This window comes from Gorilla gorilla, chromosome 3 (genome assembly GCF_029281585.2).
Source record: "Gorilla gorilla gorilla isolate KB3781 chromosome 3, NHGRI_mGorGor1-v2.1_pri, whole genome shotgun sequence".
Classification (NCBI taxonomy): domain Eukaryota; kingdom Metazoa; phylum Chordata; class Mammalia; order Primates; family Hominidae; genus Gorilla; species Gorilla gorilla.
Genome location: NC_073227.2, coordinates 142,384,511 through 142,401,222, shown reverse-complemented (window position 1 = coordinate 142,401,222; position 16,712 = coordinate 142,384,511). Strand labels below are relative to the sequence as shown.

The 16,712-nt window shown below is 34.1% G+C and overlaps 1 protein-coding gene across 13 annotated transcripts in view; it reads right to left on the bottom strand.

The window, feature by feature from the left end:
- BLTP1 (bridge-like lipid transfer protein family member 1) overlaps nt 1–16,712 on the bottom strand; it is a 215,442-nt gene that overhangs the window by 79,147 nt on the left and 119,583 nt on the right. For 10 of the 13 annotated variants that reach the window (XM_055385628.1, XM_019025467.4, XM_055385634.2 and 7 more), the window contains 6 exons: nt 16,249–16,494; nt 14,219–14,312; nt 12,639–12,689; nt 8,672–8,878; nt 6,881–7,119; nt 1,851–2,095 (listed from right to left, as the gene is read on the bottom strand). In XM_055385628.1, coding sequence (XP_055241603.1) covers nt 1,851–2,095; nt 6,881–7,119; nt 8,672–8,878; nt 12,639–12,689; nt 14,219–14,312; nt 16,249–16,494 — 1,082 coding nt within the window. The remainder of the gene's footprint in view (nt 1–1,850; nt 2,096–6,880; nt 7,120–8,671; nt 8,879–12,638; nt 12,690–14,218; nt 14,313–16,248; nt 16,495–16,712) is intronic. The other 3 variants (XM_055385632.2, XM_055385636.2, XM_063705523.1) reach the window with 1 other exon arrangement.

The window sequence follows — 16,712 nt, the reverse complement described above, 5'->3', positions numbered from 1 at the left end:
CGGAGTCTTGCTCTGTCACCCAGGCTGGAGTGCAGTGGCGCAATCTTGGCTCACTCTAACCTCTACCTCCCGGGTTCAAGCGATTCTCCTGCCTCAGCCTCCTGAGTAGCTGGGACTACGAGCACCCACCACTATGATAGGGTTTCACCATGTTGGCCAGGCTGGTCTCAAACTCCTGGCCTCAAGCGATCCGCCCACTTTGGCCTCCCAAAGTGCTGGGATTACAGGTGTGAGCCACTATGTCCAGCCAAAAATAGATTTATTTAATCAAATATATATTTAATGACTGTCTACTCTATGTACCATGTTAGGTGCTAAGGATGCAGCTATGAATAAAAACCAACAAAATTCTGGGTCTCAGGCTTACATTTGAGTGAATTAGCAAATCATCAGAGATACCCAGCTAAGATTTAATATAATTTGTGTCCTATGATTAGTACAAGGTATTAAATTTCTGGCAAATTAGTTAATAAACTAATTAGTTAATAAACCAATTTGCCAGAAACTATTTTCAGGTATGTTTATTTCAGGCCATAGTAAAATAGGCAACTCTAAGAGTGATGCAATTTTAGAGTCTTTGAAATGGTTGAAATTAAATACATTTTTTACTAAATTTGGGATTGTGTTCCGCCTCGTTACAAACTTATACCTTTCTAATATCTAGTATTAGCAAGGAATTATACAGTACACTGTATTTGTGTATTTTCTTTTAAATGGAACATTAATAATAGTATTGCTAAACTAGAGCTTGGGGCTTTTAGTTTTCAGAGTAGACAGTACAAGTGGGATACACTTTAAAATATTTTAAGTAAATCTTTGACTTGTTAGAATCTGAACACTATTTTTTTGTACACTTGTTTTTCATATACAGAAATCCCAACTCTTAGAGAGCTTCCAGGGCAAGCAGGACCTAAGAAGGTAAATCAGACTTAAATATGTCCCCTGCAGTTATAATATTTCTATCAGAGAACCCAAAGAGCATTCTTACAGATGCTTCAGGTTATGGAGAACAAAATTTATAAAACAAATAGCACACTGCTTTTTCATAAAGTTGCAACTGTTTCTGACAAACTGACAAGGTGAGCTGAGACACGGCACAGTGTGTCTGGAGGCAGACCACTAAGGCGTGGCTCCTGCCTCTCTCAGTTGATAGCTAGGTCTCGAGACTTAAGGAAAGGTGTTTACTTCTCCGCTTCAAGTTTATATCAAATTAGGAAAATAACAGATGACCTGCTTACCACAAATCAAATGAAAAATGTGTCCAAATGCTTTTTAAACTTTTGACAGCTATACAAATATAAAGTGAAAAAATTATGATGGAATTAGATATGCTACTTTCAACTTAACCTTAGTAAAGAAATTAATCTGTAAGTCTAATTTATCTTTCAATATGACCTTTAGATTATCTTAATAATTATGTATACCTGTATGAATTTGTTACCCTGCTAAGGCTTAGTTTGCTCACTTACAAAATGAGAACAAATATTTCTACCTCATAGGATTTACTTAAGCACTGCAGAAGTCAATGTGTGTAAAGCACATAATGAATGTTAGCTGTGATTTGCTTTTAATAATCATTTGAACTATGAAAATATTGCAGAGATGGAATACATAACTAATACATATTTTTAAAAGCATGTGTAAATAAAACTACAGGGTAGTCAGACTAACAGACACAAAAATACACATACACCCACACACACACACTTGATTTGGTATAGAATTCTTCTGTGAAAACAAATTATTTTAAGACTTTACCTTAAAAGTTTGGATTACTACATATTCTGGTACATATAAATCTTGAAGACTCCTAAATTACGAAGAGTAAGAAAATTTTAAAGTAAACTTACTTCTGCCACACAACGCAGATAATTTCCCTGTAAATAGTAACCTTGTTTAGAAGGCAGTTCATCTATACTCCACACCTGATCCGAATAACTATCATGTTCTTCCATTATATATTTCCCTGACATGGTAACGGGAGGAAGGTTAAGACTGGCAGAAGGAGGAATGGTTGACATATCTGTGGCAGAAACTTTTGAAGTAAAACGCAATCTGTGATTTGGCAGCTCAAATGTAAATCTTGTCTGTGCACCTGTAAGAAATGAGAAAAGTTATTGTTTGTGCTAGTGTTCATTCAATCATTCATTCCTCACTTTTTCCAAAAAGGGTATCTAAGAAAAATGCATGGATATTCCCAAACCTACCTTGAAATATATGAAAGGATATTTTAAAGTTGCTTATAAAATATTCCCTATCTTTAAATACGCAAGTCAATCAGCAAGTATTATTAAGCCAGTATTATTAAGCAAGTATTATTTATTAAGACTGGCAGTGTGTTAGGCACTAGAAAAACACTTATGTTCTTTATTTCATAGAAGGTAGAACAGAAATAAAGTGCCCTTATTACAGAAGCATTGTAACAAGAAAATTAATCAAGTTAAAAAAATTTCCCCAGTCCACACAGTGCTTTATTCACAGAGAATAGTAGGTAGTTAACAATATGTCTGCTGATCCTGATTCAGTGTGGAAGTAGCTAAAATTGCCAAATCAATTAAATTGTACTCACTGAAACATTCATAAAGTATAAAATTATACAAACATATGTCTCTTTGACCTTCATAATTATCCATGGGACCATATATCAAATAAGGATATGCTACGAATTTTAGTTTACTGTTGACCTTAAACACTAAAATCAATAATCTAGCACATAATTATTCAAACAAATATAAATATACCAGCTTTACTATTATTCAGTCCATATTTCTCCAACTGTTTATGAGGGCATAAGGAGAAGCCTTATTAAAATCAAGATCTGTTATTGCCCTTTACACATGTAATGTACATACACATGCTCCTTTCAAACCAGCAAAATCTACTGATATTCTTCTGCACGTTACCAATTCTCTCCACTCAAACATCATCAAATTGCCTATTTAGCCTACATATATAATTTATTATATATCCCTACTGCTCTCAACTGAGCCAGAAATAATTCTCTTTTTTTCAAAATACTAATCAAGGGTCATCTCCTATATGTCACATTCACTATATTCATTAACTAATGTTTGCACCTAGAATGAGTTAGCCAAAAACAGAAAAATGCTCACTCACCAACTGGGGCATCTGTGAATGGCCAGATGAGTCATGACTGCCCTGATCTCCTCTCACTACTCCAACCAAGAGACTCCTTGACTATCATTTACAAGCTGCAAGGGGGTGGGGACTGTCTACCACTGTCGCTACCACCACTACTATTGCTAGCACACCACCAAATAAAAACTCCAAGATTGAAATAAAAACGCCAAGATTGAAATAATCCTAGGCCTCAGTTACTGAGTCATCCCTTATTACTAGTATAGTCATTCTTTTACTGTTTTTATCCCTTTCCTTCAATTTCAATAAGAATTTTGGGTTCTTATCTCTCTGGATATTTAACAATATGTTTACTCTAAGATCCTAAACTGCCTATCTGGCTTTCGACTTGCTGCTTCTGTGGACCCCTGTATTTCATGGGTGCCCTGAATAAGTGACCAAATGTGTGTAACTTATTGTCAGCCCTGGACTCTAATATCTGAAGGCCTAAGACTTCTGACTCTGCCAAATCTGGAAATTTACTTTAAAATGCTTCTCTTTCTGGTAATAGAAAGTTCTAAATGTTCAGCCAAATTACTCTTAATAAAGAAAGCCTAAAATGGTAGAGATGGGAGTACACATATACAGTAATCTCCCTTTATTTGGGGAAGATGTGTTCTAAGATCCCCAGTGGATGCCTGAAACCATAGATAGTATCAAACCGTATATATGTCTTTGCCTATACATACACTCCTATGATAAAGTTTAATTTATAAATCAGGCACAACAAGAGATTAACAACAATGACAACAAAACAGAACAGTTATACTGTAACAAAAGTTCTGTAAGTATCTTTGTAAATATGGTCTCTCTCAAAATATCTTATTGTATGTAATATTTTTGGACTACAGTTGACCATAGGTAACTGAAACGTGAAGAGACAAAACACATGAATAAGCAGGGACTACTGTATACACATACTTACATAAATATGTACATGTCTGCATATATTCATATATATGTATATATTTTTAAATTATGTTAACATAATAAAGGAGACAATAAATTTTCATTTCATTAGATACAGAACAAAGTATCTGATTACATTTACCAATAATTCTTCATAGAAACTCTTAAGCACAGTGGGAAAATAAGTACATTTTCTTAACCTGATAGCAGAAACCTACAGCAGACATCAGACTTATTCATGTAATGTTGATTCCTTTAAGAAAATCGGACAAGGCAAGCACAATAAGGCAAGAAAAAGAAATAAAAGTTGGAAAGAAACAAAAGTATCATTATTTGCTGTTTAAACAGTATGACTGTCTATAGATAAAACTCCTAAGAATCTACAACTTATTGGTAATAATAGTTTAATGTGGTTGCTGAGTATCAGATTAACATAAAAGCATCAAGCACACTTGTAGACTACCAACAGTTTAGAAAAACGCCATTTTACAAAAGATAACATTTGTAATACCTACAACACCACAAGATACCTAGATATCTAAATAAATAAATACATCTTGTAAAAGATGCACAAAAACCTTTAAGTAGAAAAATTTTAAACTTTATACAAAAACATTAAAGAAGACCTAAACAACAGAGAAATAAGACTTACTCAAGAATAGGAAGGTTGAATATTGTTTAGTTGTCATTTCTCCCCAAATAAATCCATAGATTCAATTAAGTTCCTACAAAAATCTAAACAGGCTTTTTCAGGGAACTTAAACTGATTCTAAAATGTTTATGAGGCCAGGCATGGTGGCTGATGCCTGTAATACCAGCACTTTGGGAGACCAAGGCAGGTGGATCGCTTGAGGCCAGGAGTTCAACACCAGCCTAGGCAACACAGTGAAATCCCACCATCTCTACAAAAAATTTTAAAATTAGCCAGATGTGGTGGTGCATGCCTATAGTGCTGGCTACTCACAGGGCTGAGACTGGAGGATCACTTGAGGAGGTCAAGGCTGCAGAGAGCTGTGATCATGCCACTGCCCTCCAGCCTGGGCAACAAAGTGAGACCCTGTCTCAAAAAATAAAAATAAAAATAAAAATAAACAACGTATATGAAAGAGCAAAGAATCAAAAACAGCCAGGACAATTCCTGAAAAAGAAAAAGTCAGGCAGCAACATGATACTGGTACAAAGAGATCAATGAAGCAGAATAGAAAACTCAGAACTAGACTCCCACATTAAAAATAACACTTAAGATGTGACTAATTTTTGGATTATATGCCACTGGAAAAAAAGAATAAATTAATCAATAAGTGATGCTGAGATCATTGGTTATATACAATGATCACTGGTTATATACGATGATCACTGGTTATATACTACCCCATGCCAAATCTAAGAATAATAATTGATTAAGATAGATTAAAAACTTAAATATGAATAGCAAAGCTCAAAACATTCAAGAAAAAATGTAACAAAATATCTTTATTATCCTAGGAAGAGAAGCATTTCTTCAGGACATAAAAATACACATCATACAGGAAAAATAATGGTAAATTCAATTACATGAAAATGAAGAATGTCTGCTGATCAAAAGAAAAAGTTAAGTGATAAGCCTCCAACTAGGTGACAACATATAAACATGATATCAAAGAGTTAATATACAGAATTTATGAAGAATTATTGCGAATCAAGAAAAATACAAATGACTCAATGGTAAAGTGAGCAAAAAAAAAGAACCATCAACTGGCATTTTATATATATAAACTCGTAAGGAGCTCTTAGTCAAATAAAAAAATTCCTAGTTAAAAAATGTGAGATTCCATATAAACAAAGTTCAAAACAGCTAAAAGCAAACTTTAAACCATTTATGAGTATATACATATATGGTAAAACTATATGGGAAAGCAGAAGAATGGGTAAGACAAAATTCATGATAGCAGTAATTCCATGAAAAGTGAAGACTGCCTTTTTTTTTGAGATGAAGTCTCACTCTGTCGCCAAGGCTGGAGTGCAGTGGCACACTCTCAGCTCACTGCAACCTCCGCCTCCCGGATTCAAGCGATTCTCCTGCCTCAGCTTCCTGAGTAGCTGGGATTACAGGTGCCTGCCACCATGCCCAGCTAATTTTTGTATTTTTAACAGAGATGGGGTTTTGCTATGTTTTCCAGACTGGTCTTGAAGTCCTGACCTCGGGTGATCCACCCACCTCAGCCTCCCAAAGTACTGGGATTACAGGTGTGAGCCACTGCGCCCGGCCAAAGAAGGCTTCAAAGTATTGGTAATGTGCCAATTCTTAGGCTATATTGTGGGTTGGTGAGTTCACAGTACTTAATTATTCTTTAAAATGTGTATATGTATAATTTACACGCTTTGTATACATGATAAATTTCATAAATATTAAAAGCAAGGAATTTTGAGATAGGATATATTAATATAAGGGTCACAAAACCATACAGAATTAGCTGTTTTGAAGAAATCAAATGACCCCTGATTTGAGCTAAATGAACTCAATGTGAAAATAAACCAAGTTATTCAGTCTATTAAAAACTTAATAGATGTAGAAATGGGTTAATTTATTCAACTTAAGTTTAAATTGGAGAAATGGCCTCCATAGTTGAATAATTTTATGGAGTTCAAAAGAGTTCATTCTGGTCATTCAAGGTTTTGGGGTGGGGGATTGATATTTTTACTTGACTAGAGAATATCATTAATGAACTTTAAATGTTATAATCAAAATTACTTATAATATGTATAAAACCAAATTTACCTTTTTATCAAAATATTACTAATTTCTCAAACAAATCATAAATTTTAAGAGAGTGAATTCAGAATTCAATATTACCTGTCATTCCATGACTTCTCATTCTTCCCATCTTGTATTCTGCTTTCAGAGATGGTAAAAGTGCTGCTCCAATGGCTATACCATCTAACATGGCACTGAATTTAAGAACAATAGGCTTCTTTTCTAAGCCTTCTGGTAGCTGAGGAAATTCATTTGTTTCAACAGGAGTTTGATTAACACTTGTTGGGGTTTTTTCAGAAGGTAGTGGGGTTGCAATATCTTCTTTTACAGGCTGTGGGCTAGAAAGCAAAAAAAAAAAAAAAAATTAAAAAATAAACACAGGACGTACCATTTTATTGTAGAAAATCACTGGATTTCTCAGTGAAAAATAGCAAATATATACTGTGAATAGATGTTTTCTTTCCAATATCAGATCATATTCAGACTTTCTAAAACACCTGTTGAACAATGATGATATGGAAAAGTAGACAAGAAAAAGTAATAACAATATGAGACTCCTAGAATGTTATACTGTGAAGGTGATTCTTATCATTATTACAAAACTGGGTTTTAAACTCAGATTTGTCTGATTCCAAATTCTATCACTTAACTATTACACACTACTATTGATATTATTGACACTACTACTACTACTACTGTTAAGAATGACAACACCAACCCCAACAATAACAATAATAACAATTTGAGTGGCAGGTACTGTTCTTAGTGCATTGTGTGCTTTGTCTCATTTATCTCACTTTAATAAGTAGGTACTATTGTCTCCACATTGCAAAATGAGGAAGCATAGCTGGAGTGCTGAAACTAGGATTTGAACCCAATCAGTCTGACTCCAGGGTCTGATTTTTCAACTACTATACTCTACTGATACTATAGTAAGGAAAAGCTCCTTGGAGCATTTTAAAACTAAAATTTAAGTATACACTCTGGATTCCATATTTCTATTCAGAGGAAAAACATTTAAATTTTTACTACTTAGCTTCAGCCATGATTAAACATTATATCAGAATTAAAGATTTAGATAGAACAATTGGAAAAATCAGCTTTGAGGCACCTTCAAAAGACACACTAATGTTTTCCCACTTATAGGATGTGGGAAATAAAACGTAAGACAAATTTTTAACCTTTTACATGGTTTTTTTTTTTTTTTTAGATGGAATTTCGCTGTTGTTGCCCAGGCTGGAGTGCAATGGTGCAATCCTGGCTCACTGCAACCTCTGCCTCCCGGGTTCAAGCGATTCTCCTGCCTCAGCCTCCCAAGTAGTTGGGATTACAGATGCCTGCCACCACGTATTTTTATTAGTTATAGTTTTTGGAGACCAGGAATAAGGCTCAGCAGTGAAGATGCGTGAACAAAGGCTATAGACATAGGGAATAAAGGTTAATGCTCAAATTTACTGCCCTTTAAAACATTTATGTGGCATGGTCAAATGCTGCCTTGGGACATAAATGACCACTGCTATACTTTCTTAAACCTGTGCAGTCATAAATTTCCAATGAATTCAAAGTAAACAAGGATTGACATGGTCCTGGAATTCATCAATTTGCTTTTTATTAGTACCTCTTACAATACCCACAAATCTCTAGGAATCTCTTAAGCTTTGTTTATGCAATATGGAACACTGACAATTGCACTGACGACACTGTACTTTAATGCCATCAAAAGTCATTCTCACATGATCACAATTTGCTACTCTCCTCTTGCTCCACTGTCCATAATGGTCGATACTTAGAAGTAACCCTTCATCTCCCTCCAAACTTTTGTTAATGCAGCAAAGAATACCCTGAGGTAGTATATGGAATCACAGAATGTGAACAAATAAAATAACTTACGCTGTAGAAGGTTGTCTGATTAGGTCTGAAATTTGTTTAGATAGTTGGTGAGAACTTCGAACCATCATGCTATGTAAGGTGGCAGGGTGCTGAGGAATGTTGATACTGATAGCTCCTACTTTGAACACAGCAGCATTGTTTGTCTTCAGCCCTCTTTGGGCGCTGTAGAGGGCTTGGGACTTGGCAATACTACATTTCACTACAGTTCTATCAATAGAGAAAGAAGACTATTAAAATACAGCCAACAGCCAAGTAAAGAGAAATTTTGAAAAAATATTGACAGCAAGAAAAATACTTATAAATTTGAGAGGTCTTCAAAAAGTTCATGGAAAATGTGTATTATAAAAAAACTACGTGTAGATTTCAGAATTATTTTGCACCAAAATAAACTCATATTCACTTGTTGAAACATGTGAACATGATCTTCTTTAAAGTACCAAGAAGGATAAGATATCAGTTTGACAGAGCCCCCATCAAAACAACATGAATTCTGCTAAAATTGAAGCAAACAAGCATCAAGTTTATGGTGAAGTTTGGGCGAATTATAGCAAAATCATTGATGCTTTATAAAAAGCCTTTGGGGATAATATCCCAAAGCAATCAGCAGTTTACAAATGGATAACTCAAGAAGGGACAAGACAATGTTGATGAAGCCCACAGTGGCAAACCAAGTATCAATTTGCAAGGAAAAATTTTATCTTCTTTGTGCCTAACTGAAGAGGACCAACAATTAACAGCACAAACAACAGCCAACACCATAGACAACTTCAATTGATTCAGCTTACACAATTCTGACTAAAAAATCAAAGTTGAGCAAACTTTTCTATTCGATGGGTGCCAAAACCATTGCTCCCAGATCAACTCCAAACAAAGGCAGAGCTTTCAATGGAAATTTTAAACAAGTGAGATCAAGATCCTGAAGCATTTCTTCAAAGAATTGTAATGGGAGATTAAACATGGCTTTACCAGTACAATACTAAAACTAAAGTACAATCAAAGCAATGGCTACAAAGAAGTGGAAGTGGTCCAGTCAAATCAAAAGCAGATCAGTCATGGCTGGGCATGGTGGCTCACACCTGTAATCCCAACACTTTGAAAGTGAGGTGAGCAGATCACTTGAGCTCGGGAGTTTGAAATCAGCCTGGGCAACAAGGAAAAAACCCATCTCTAGAAAAAATACAAAAATTAGCTGGGTATAGTTGCACATACCTGCAGTCCCTGCTACTTGGAAGGATGAGGTGGGAGGATTGCGTGAACCCAGGAGACGGAGATTGCAGTGAGCTGAGATTGCATCACTGCACTCCAGCATGGGGAGCAGATAAAAGTGGACCAGTCAAAAGCAAAGGTCACGGCAACAGTTTTTTGGGATGCTCAAGGCATTTTGCTTGTTGACTTTCTTGAGGGCCAAAGAATGATAACATCTGCTTATTAAGAGAGTGATTTCAGAAAGGTAGCCCTAGCTTTACTAGAAAAATGCTCGGGAAAGCTTTACCAGTCCTCCACCACAACAATGCTCTCGCTCATTCCTCTTGTCAAACAAGAGCAATTCTGTTAAGAGTTTTGATGGGAAATCAGTAGGCATCCATTTCACAGTCTTAATTTGGCTCCTTCTGACTTTTTTTGTTTCCTAATTTAAAAAATAAAAAATTAAAGGGTACGCATTTCTCTTCAGTTAATAATGTGAAAAAGACTGCATTGTCATGGGACCCCTCTGTTCATTAGCGAAGGAATAAATGGCTGGTATCACTGATTAGAAAAGTGTCTTGAACTTGATGGACCTTATGTTGGGAAATAAAGTTTTTTTTTTATATCTTTAATTCCATTTTCCACAGTTTGTGAAGCCCCCTCGTAACTGAATGAACTGAAACGACTTAAAAATTTTCATGTGTTTATACAATGAAGAAACAATGTTATCTAAAAATATTAATATATTTATTTTATGCTATTTGCACTGAATAGTGTTTAATTTCTTTAATAGGAAGAATCTATAGAAGAAAATAAGTATATTCTCACATGTAAGTAAAAACATGAACAAGGTATTTTATATTACATACACAGACACACAACATTCCACTTTTTATTTTACCCCCATTCAGAACTCTTTTCTTCTCCACCTTATTTTAGAGATCTGTACAACCACTATACAGACATTAAATATGAAAAGAAAAAAATATTCACTATACTTCTTAAAATCTAATTAGGGAGTCAAAGAAATTAGAATAACAATCATCCACTATGTTACAAGAAATTGATAGGAAGGAGGAAGTGTAACTTGCATTTTCTGCTTTTCATTTTCAGTGAGTGGTAAACAAATGATAAAAGTCTGATTCATAATGAGCAAGGCTATTACTTTTATTAAGAATTGGTATCCTTTAATTACTAGTACAGATATAAAGCAAAGATATGATCTTTCTTGATTTCTTTTGCTCTTTCCAATGCCTAGAACAGTTCCTGGGAGATTAAAATAGACACTTGCCAAATATTTGTGAAATGAAAGAGCAGAAAGAAGTAAAGCAAAAGAATGACTTCTACCACTACAACTGTGGAATTCCACAGATAGGACATGATAGGACATTTATGTAGAAGCCATAATGAAGTAGTGTTTGACACATACACACACCCTCACATACATTATTTGTTTTTTAAAGATGGGGTCTCGTTGTTGCCCAGGCTGGAGTGCAGTGACACCATCATAGCTCACTACAGCCTGGACCTCTTGGGCTCAAGTGATCCTCCCAACTCAGTCTCTCAAGTGGCTGGGACTACAGAGGCGTGCCACCATGCCCAGCTAACTTGTTTTCAAATTTTTTGTAGAGACAGGGTCTCATTATATTGCTCAGGCTGGTCTCAAACTCCTGGCCTCAAGCAATCCTCCCACCTTGGCTCCAATAGCTTCTAATATAAATGTGATCCTTCAAATGGGCAAGTGATTCTTGACAATCACTAAATTTGGCAAAATACACAAAATACATATTTCATATTAATTACAGGCCAGTTTACATACATTAATCTCTGCTGGGCTGCAGAAAATTTGCCAATTATTTATAGTCTCAAAGATATGAAGAACCAGTTCATCACATTTAACTTTTATTAGGATAAACACAAAGCCCAACAGTAGCTCTATCAGAGGTCTTGATTGTTTATAAACAGTAAAATCTAGGTATTACATAAAATTCAAAACCAATTACTAGAGAAATACACTTTTTTCTTCCATAAGACACTATTTCTCGGAGATGATCACCAGAGGGTGGAGGCAGTAGTTTACGGAATTGGCCTAGTCAGCATGAAGGTAGGCTCTGAAATGCTGACTACTTACTGAATTTTGAATCATTTCTAACATTATAATAATTAAAACCACTGTTTAACACCAACATTTCAAGTTCAGTTTCAACATAAGCCAGAACACACCCAGATGGTGCTGACACGCAAATGGCTCTCTAGATGTGAATAGCATTCACCTATTGAATGAAACTAAACACATATTTACATATAGTAAAGGCCATTAAAATCTATTAAAAGAGCAGTCAACTCTCCCCATCTTAAATACAGAATTATAAGGCTGAGATGTACAGATGTTTTATTAGTGTTTTAATAATTACTTCTACAATTAGTGAAAACTCTTTCTTGCAAAGTGAATTTTTTAAGCTTCCATTATCATATCAAAAATTAAGTACTTTGATCATAGAAATTTTAATAGTAGCATGTCTGAAAAGGCACAAGCAACACACAACTACAGTGTTACAACTTGTCAACAACAACAGACAAGGTATGAATTACCAAAAAAGCAGCCCTTACCTGTGTTTTCCTTGATTACCAGTAAGCTTTAATCTATTATATAAAAGGGCCTATATTACAGCTACAAAACAATAACTAAATAATTCACAGCCATGAAAAAAATTTAAATATTTTTAAAACTATTCAATACTACAGTAATCACAAAGCCATGAAAAAGAATAATATGACATACAGAAACTCTTGTTTGGCTGTACTTGTAGGAGATGTAGGAAAATCCTCCAGTCTACAGATGAAGAGTCAAGAGAAAGCGGGAAAACAAAAAGGAGGCAAATAAACATTCATGCACAAATTAGTTACAATATGACCAATCATCTGGAAAGCTTTTCTAATTTCCCACTCTTAAAATGTTCCTTTAAAGTACCATTTGAACTATTTTTTTCCATTCCATTTCCTCTTCATTGCAACTGAAAATGAAATACCAAAGAATACACTACGAGTTTGGCAGTAACTAATAAATAATTTTTATTTTTCAAATAAAACTGTTAAGGGATCTTTACTTGGGGGAAAAAAGAGCAAGAAATATCAGCTATATAATACTTTACCAAAAATCTGTTCTATAAACATTATGTTTTGCAAGGTTAAAGACTATTGGAAGCCTTTCTCTTAAGAGATAACAAATAATGAAGAGAAGTGATCCAGGAGGATAGAGTAAATAAAACTCATGGGACACCTAAAGAAATTTAGTTTACTTTCTGAAGGTAACGTACCCATGGTACTTCAAATTTAGAGTAAATGAAGGAATCGTGGAATCCATGGTCTATGACTTTCAGTAGAAGCATTATAAGGTGGAAAGAGTATAGATTCAGGCATCTCTTCTTACTGACTATATTAAGTATTTTAGGCACTATGTTGATCTTTCTGAACCTCAATTTATTGTTCTGTAAAGGTAGATAAGACCACTCCAGTTCCCAAAATTGCAGTGAAGATTAAATATAATAATCTAGGTGAGGCTTCTGGCCCACAGTAGGCACTTAATAATAATTAATACATAATAATAACCCCTCTCCTATACTGAATGAACAAAAAAAGATCTCATCTCTCACAACCACCGGAATTTCCTGCCTTTCTTGAAAAGACTTCTTAGGAAATGTGATCTGAATAGTAGGCAGCTATTATGAAATATACAGTCTTTAGTTCTACACTTATAGGTCCAAACCGAACCTCAGACAGTCTCCAGGAAGTCTTGAGAATGGGCCCTGTCTGAGTTGCTGATTTTAGCCAAAACTCATTGCAGAAAGCTATGGCCCATTAATAAACATCCATTTCAGGAAATATTCCCCAAGGTAGCTATCACATTATTCAGACTTTTAAAATATTATTAGAGCTGTAACATATCATACTTCTTAGTCAATCTAGGACTAATACTTAATTTTTATAACGCTGAACCAAATCCTCTATTTAGTCATGTTGGATGTGTTACAGGATAACAGTAGCACAACATTAACTAGTCATAATATTAAGAAAGGGCAAATTCTGGAAATCTGACCTAAATTATCAAAGGCTGTTTTGTAGTTAACATGAAACTGCTCTGCTGAATGGAAGTTAGGAATGAAGGTATATACCACCAATTTTAGAAAGACAAAAAGTATTTTTCTAAAATATTTTATTTGGTGATATTCTTAATGACAGGATTCTCAGTATCTGGGAACTGATATTGTATATACAAACCTCAAAATTCAGCATGTTTATCCAAAGAATTTCCATTTTTGTCTAAAACTACAAGTGTAAGAAAATAAAAACTGACATACTTACTGTATATTTGGTGTAATCCCTTCAAGCAGCACAATATTAACCCCACCAATATGAGCAGTAGCACAAGTCTCAGTCATCTTTTGATGTAAAACATCTTAAATATGAGAAAAAAATATTTATTTGAATTCTGGATATAAGATACTTACATTTCATATTAAAATTACATTTTATTCATAATATATTCAGTAGCAAAAGATAATTTTAAAGTTATGGTAAATTTTGTTCAACTATTTCAGAGCTACTTTTTAAAAAATTTCCTTAGTTTTTCATTTCTCTGCATTTAATACATACATACATATTAAATGTCAAAATTGCAATAATGCAAAATATACACTTCAATATGTCATTCCTGCATTAGTCTACTGGCATTACATAGCCTAATGGCATTTTACATCTCAGAAATAATACTTACTGCAGAAAAGTTGGAAAATTTTAAAAAATAGGAAAAAGAAACCACATAAACCAGCACTCTTGGTCCATATAATTCCTGTGATTTTAATGGAGGGTATAAATATTTTAATTGCTTAAAAAAATGAAATCACATAAACAATTTTGCCTATTTTTCATTTAGCATTATTGTTCATATTAATAAATTCTGCAGTATAATTTTAATGGGTAAATTGTAAACTGGCATATGTTTGTTTATAAAAATAACCAGTTCTTTAATGCCAGACACTTGGCTGCTTCTTTGTACAGATATCTTTTCACACAATTCTGATCATTTCTTATACCTAGGTTTGCAGACCTCGAATTGCTGAGTCAAAAGATAAATGTGCTCTAAAGACTACTGATAAAAGCTATTAAATTAACCTTCAGGCAGGTTAAACCAATTTATATCAATTTAAAAGTGAATGAAAATGTCCATTTCTTTAATTCTCACCATAAATGAGTATGGTCATTCTTAACTTTGGCTAAACAGATGAAAAAACTGACAATTTTTTTTTTTTTAAATATCAACTTAGACATCTGAGCGTTTGTGTATTGTTTATAGCCTTTGTGATATTTCCAGGGAAGGCTGATGTATTTGTATTTTTCTTAGCAATTTGCAGTCAGTCCACCTAATTTTTTCAGAGAACCATGTGTGTGGTTCACCATGTCAATCCCAAGTACATAATCCTCAAATTTAAAATTAGTTTTTGAGTAAATAATAAATTTTTAGGGTACAAAACAGGTAAAGAAGGGTATATAACAAAAAGTAGGTTCAAAGTAAGTTTTGATTAGACCTAAAAATTTCTGAATCATAAAGTTAACAATAAAAACACATGGTGATTGATAACTTCCTTTTCTCATGTAATATAATCTGTCAGGTTATTTTCACGACCAGAAAAAAAACCACACTGGTTTTATATAATCATTGCTGCAAGAGAATCCCTGCAACTTTACTGCTGTATCCACTGAGCCTAAGAAACATTTGCTTTTTTATTTTAGCATCTCTGAAAGTGGGATGCAGTTTACAATCAATGGCATCTGACCATATCTGGCAATGGTATTTTCTTTGTGATACATAAAATAATAGTGCATCTTCAAATTGATGGGCTCCTGGATTTGATAAAATATCATACCTTGTGTAATCATTCTCAAGATAAATGGTATGTTTTCACTAACCTAAGAAATTTTATATCAACTAAAGGGACTTCTTTTTATAGAGATACTTAGTATTAGATTATAAGATTTCTATGGTAGTTAACAAAAGCAAATTTTTCATAAATTTCATTATTTCGGTAAAATGTTCAGCCTTTAGAGACATCTTAGTAGCTGATATTAAAAGACAAAGAATAAATGTCACCGAGTATAGGTACATCGGCTCAATATTTATGTGCTAAAATATTTAGACATCAAAGCTGCCTCAATTCACTGATACTCAATTACAACAAAGTTCTTGGTACCTCAGAATTTGGGAAGTCCAGTTTTTCTGGGAAAAAAAAAAATTTGCCAATTAGGAATTTTGGAGACATGGCAGTGGTTTTCTTCAGAGAAGTAGCACTAATTATTATGTATACATAGCACTTTATTAGAAAAATCATTCATACCTTTCATTTTTTCCTTAAGAGTAAAACTGCCATGGATCCTCTTCAGTTCTGATTCCATTGTTAGTCCACCAATATCTGCCTCTAGGTGTGTGCGGTTCACCATGCCAATCCCAAACACTATTAGAGTAACATGCTGAGGTTCAGAAGTTACCAAGCTACGTTTCCTCTGCGTCTTAGTCAAACTGCTGTTGTCTTGTTCATTCTCAAACACAACTTTACATGTTGGCTCTGTAGGGCTCCGAACTCCTTTATAAGTAAATGAAAATATACAATTTTAGATACGAAGACTGAAAAATGGAAGGACATTCCAAACATTGTCTTACCTTTCTTTCCTTCACATTCCCAACCAGTCCTCTTTCTCCTAATCCCCAACAAAATGATTAAAAATTTCTTCAACATTTTTCCAAGTTCCTACTGAAAGTGAATAGTAGAGCCAGATATTTTAAATCAGGTCTGTCTAAATC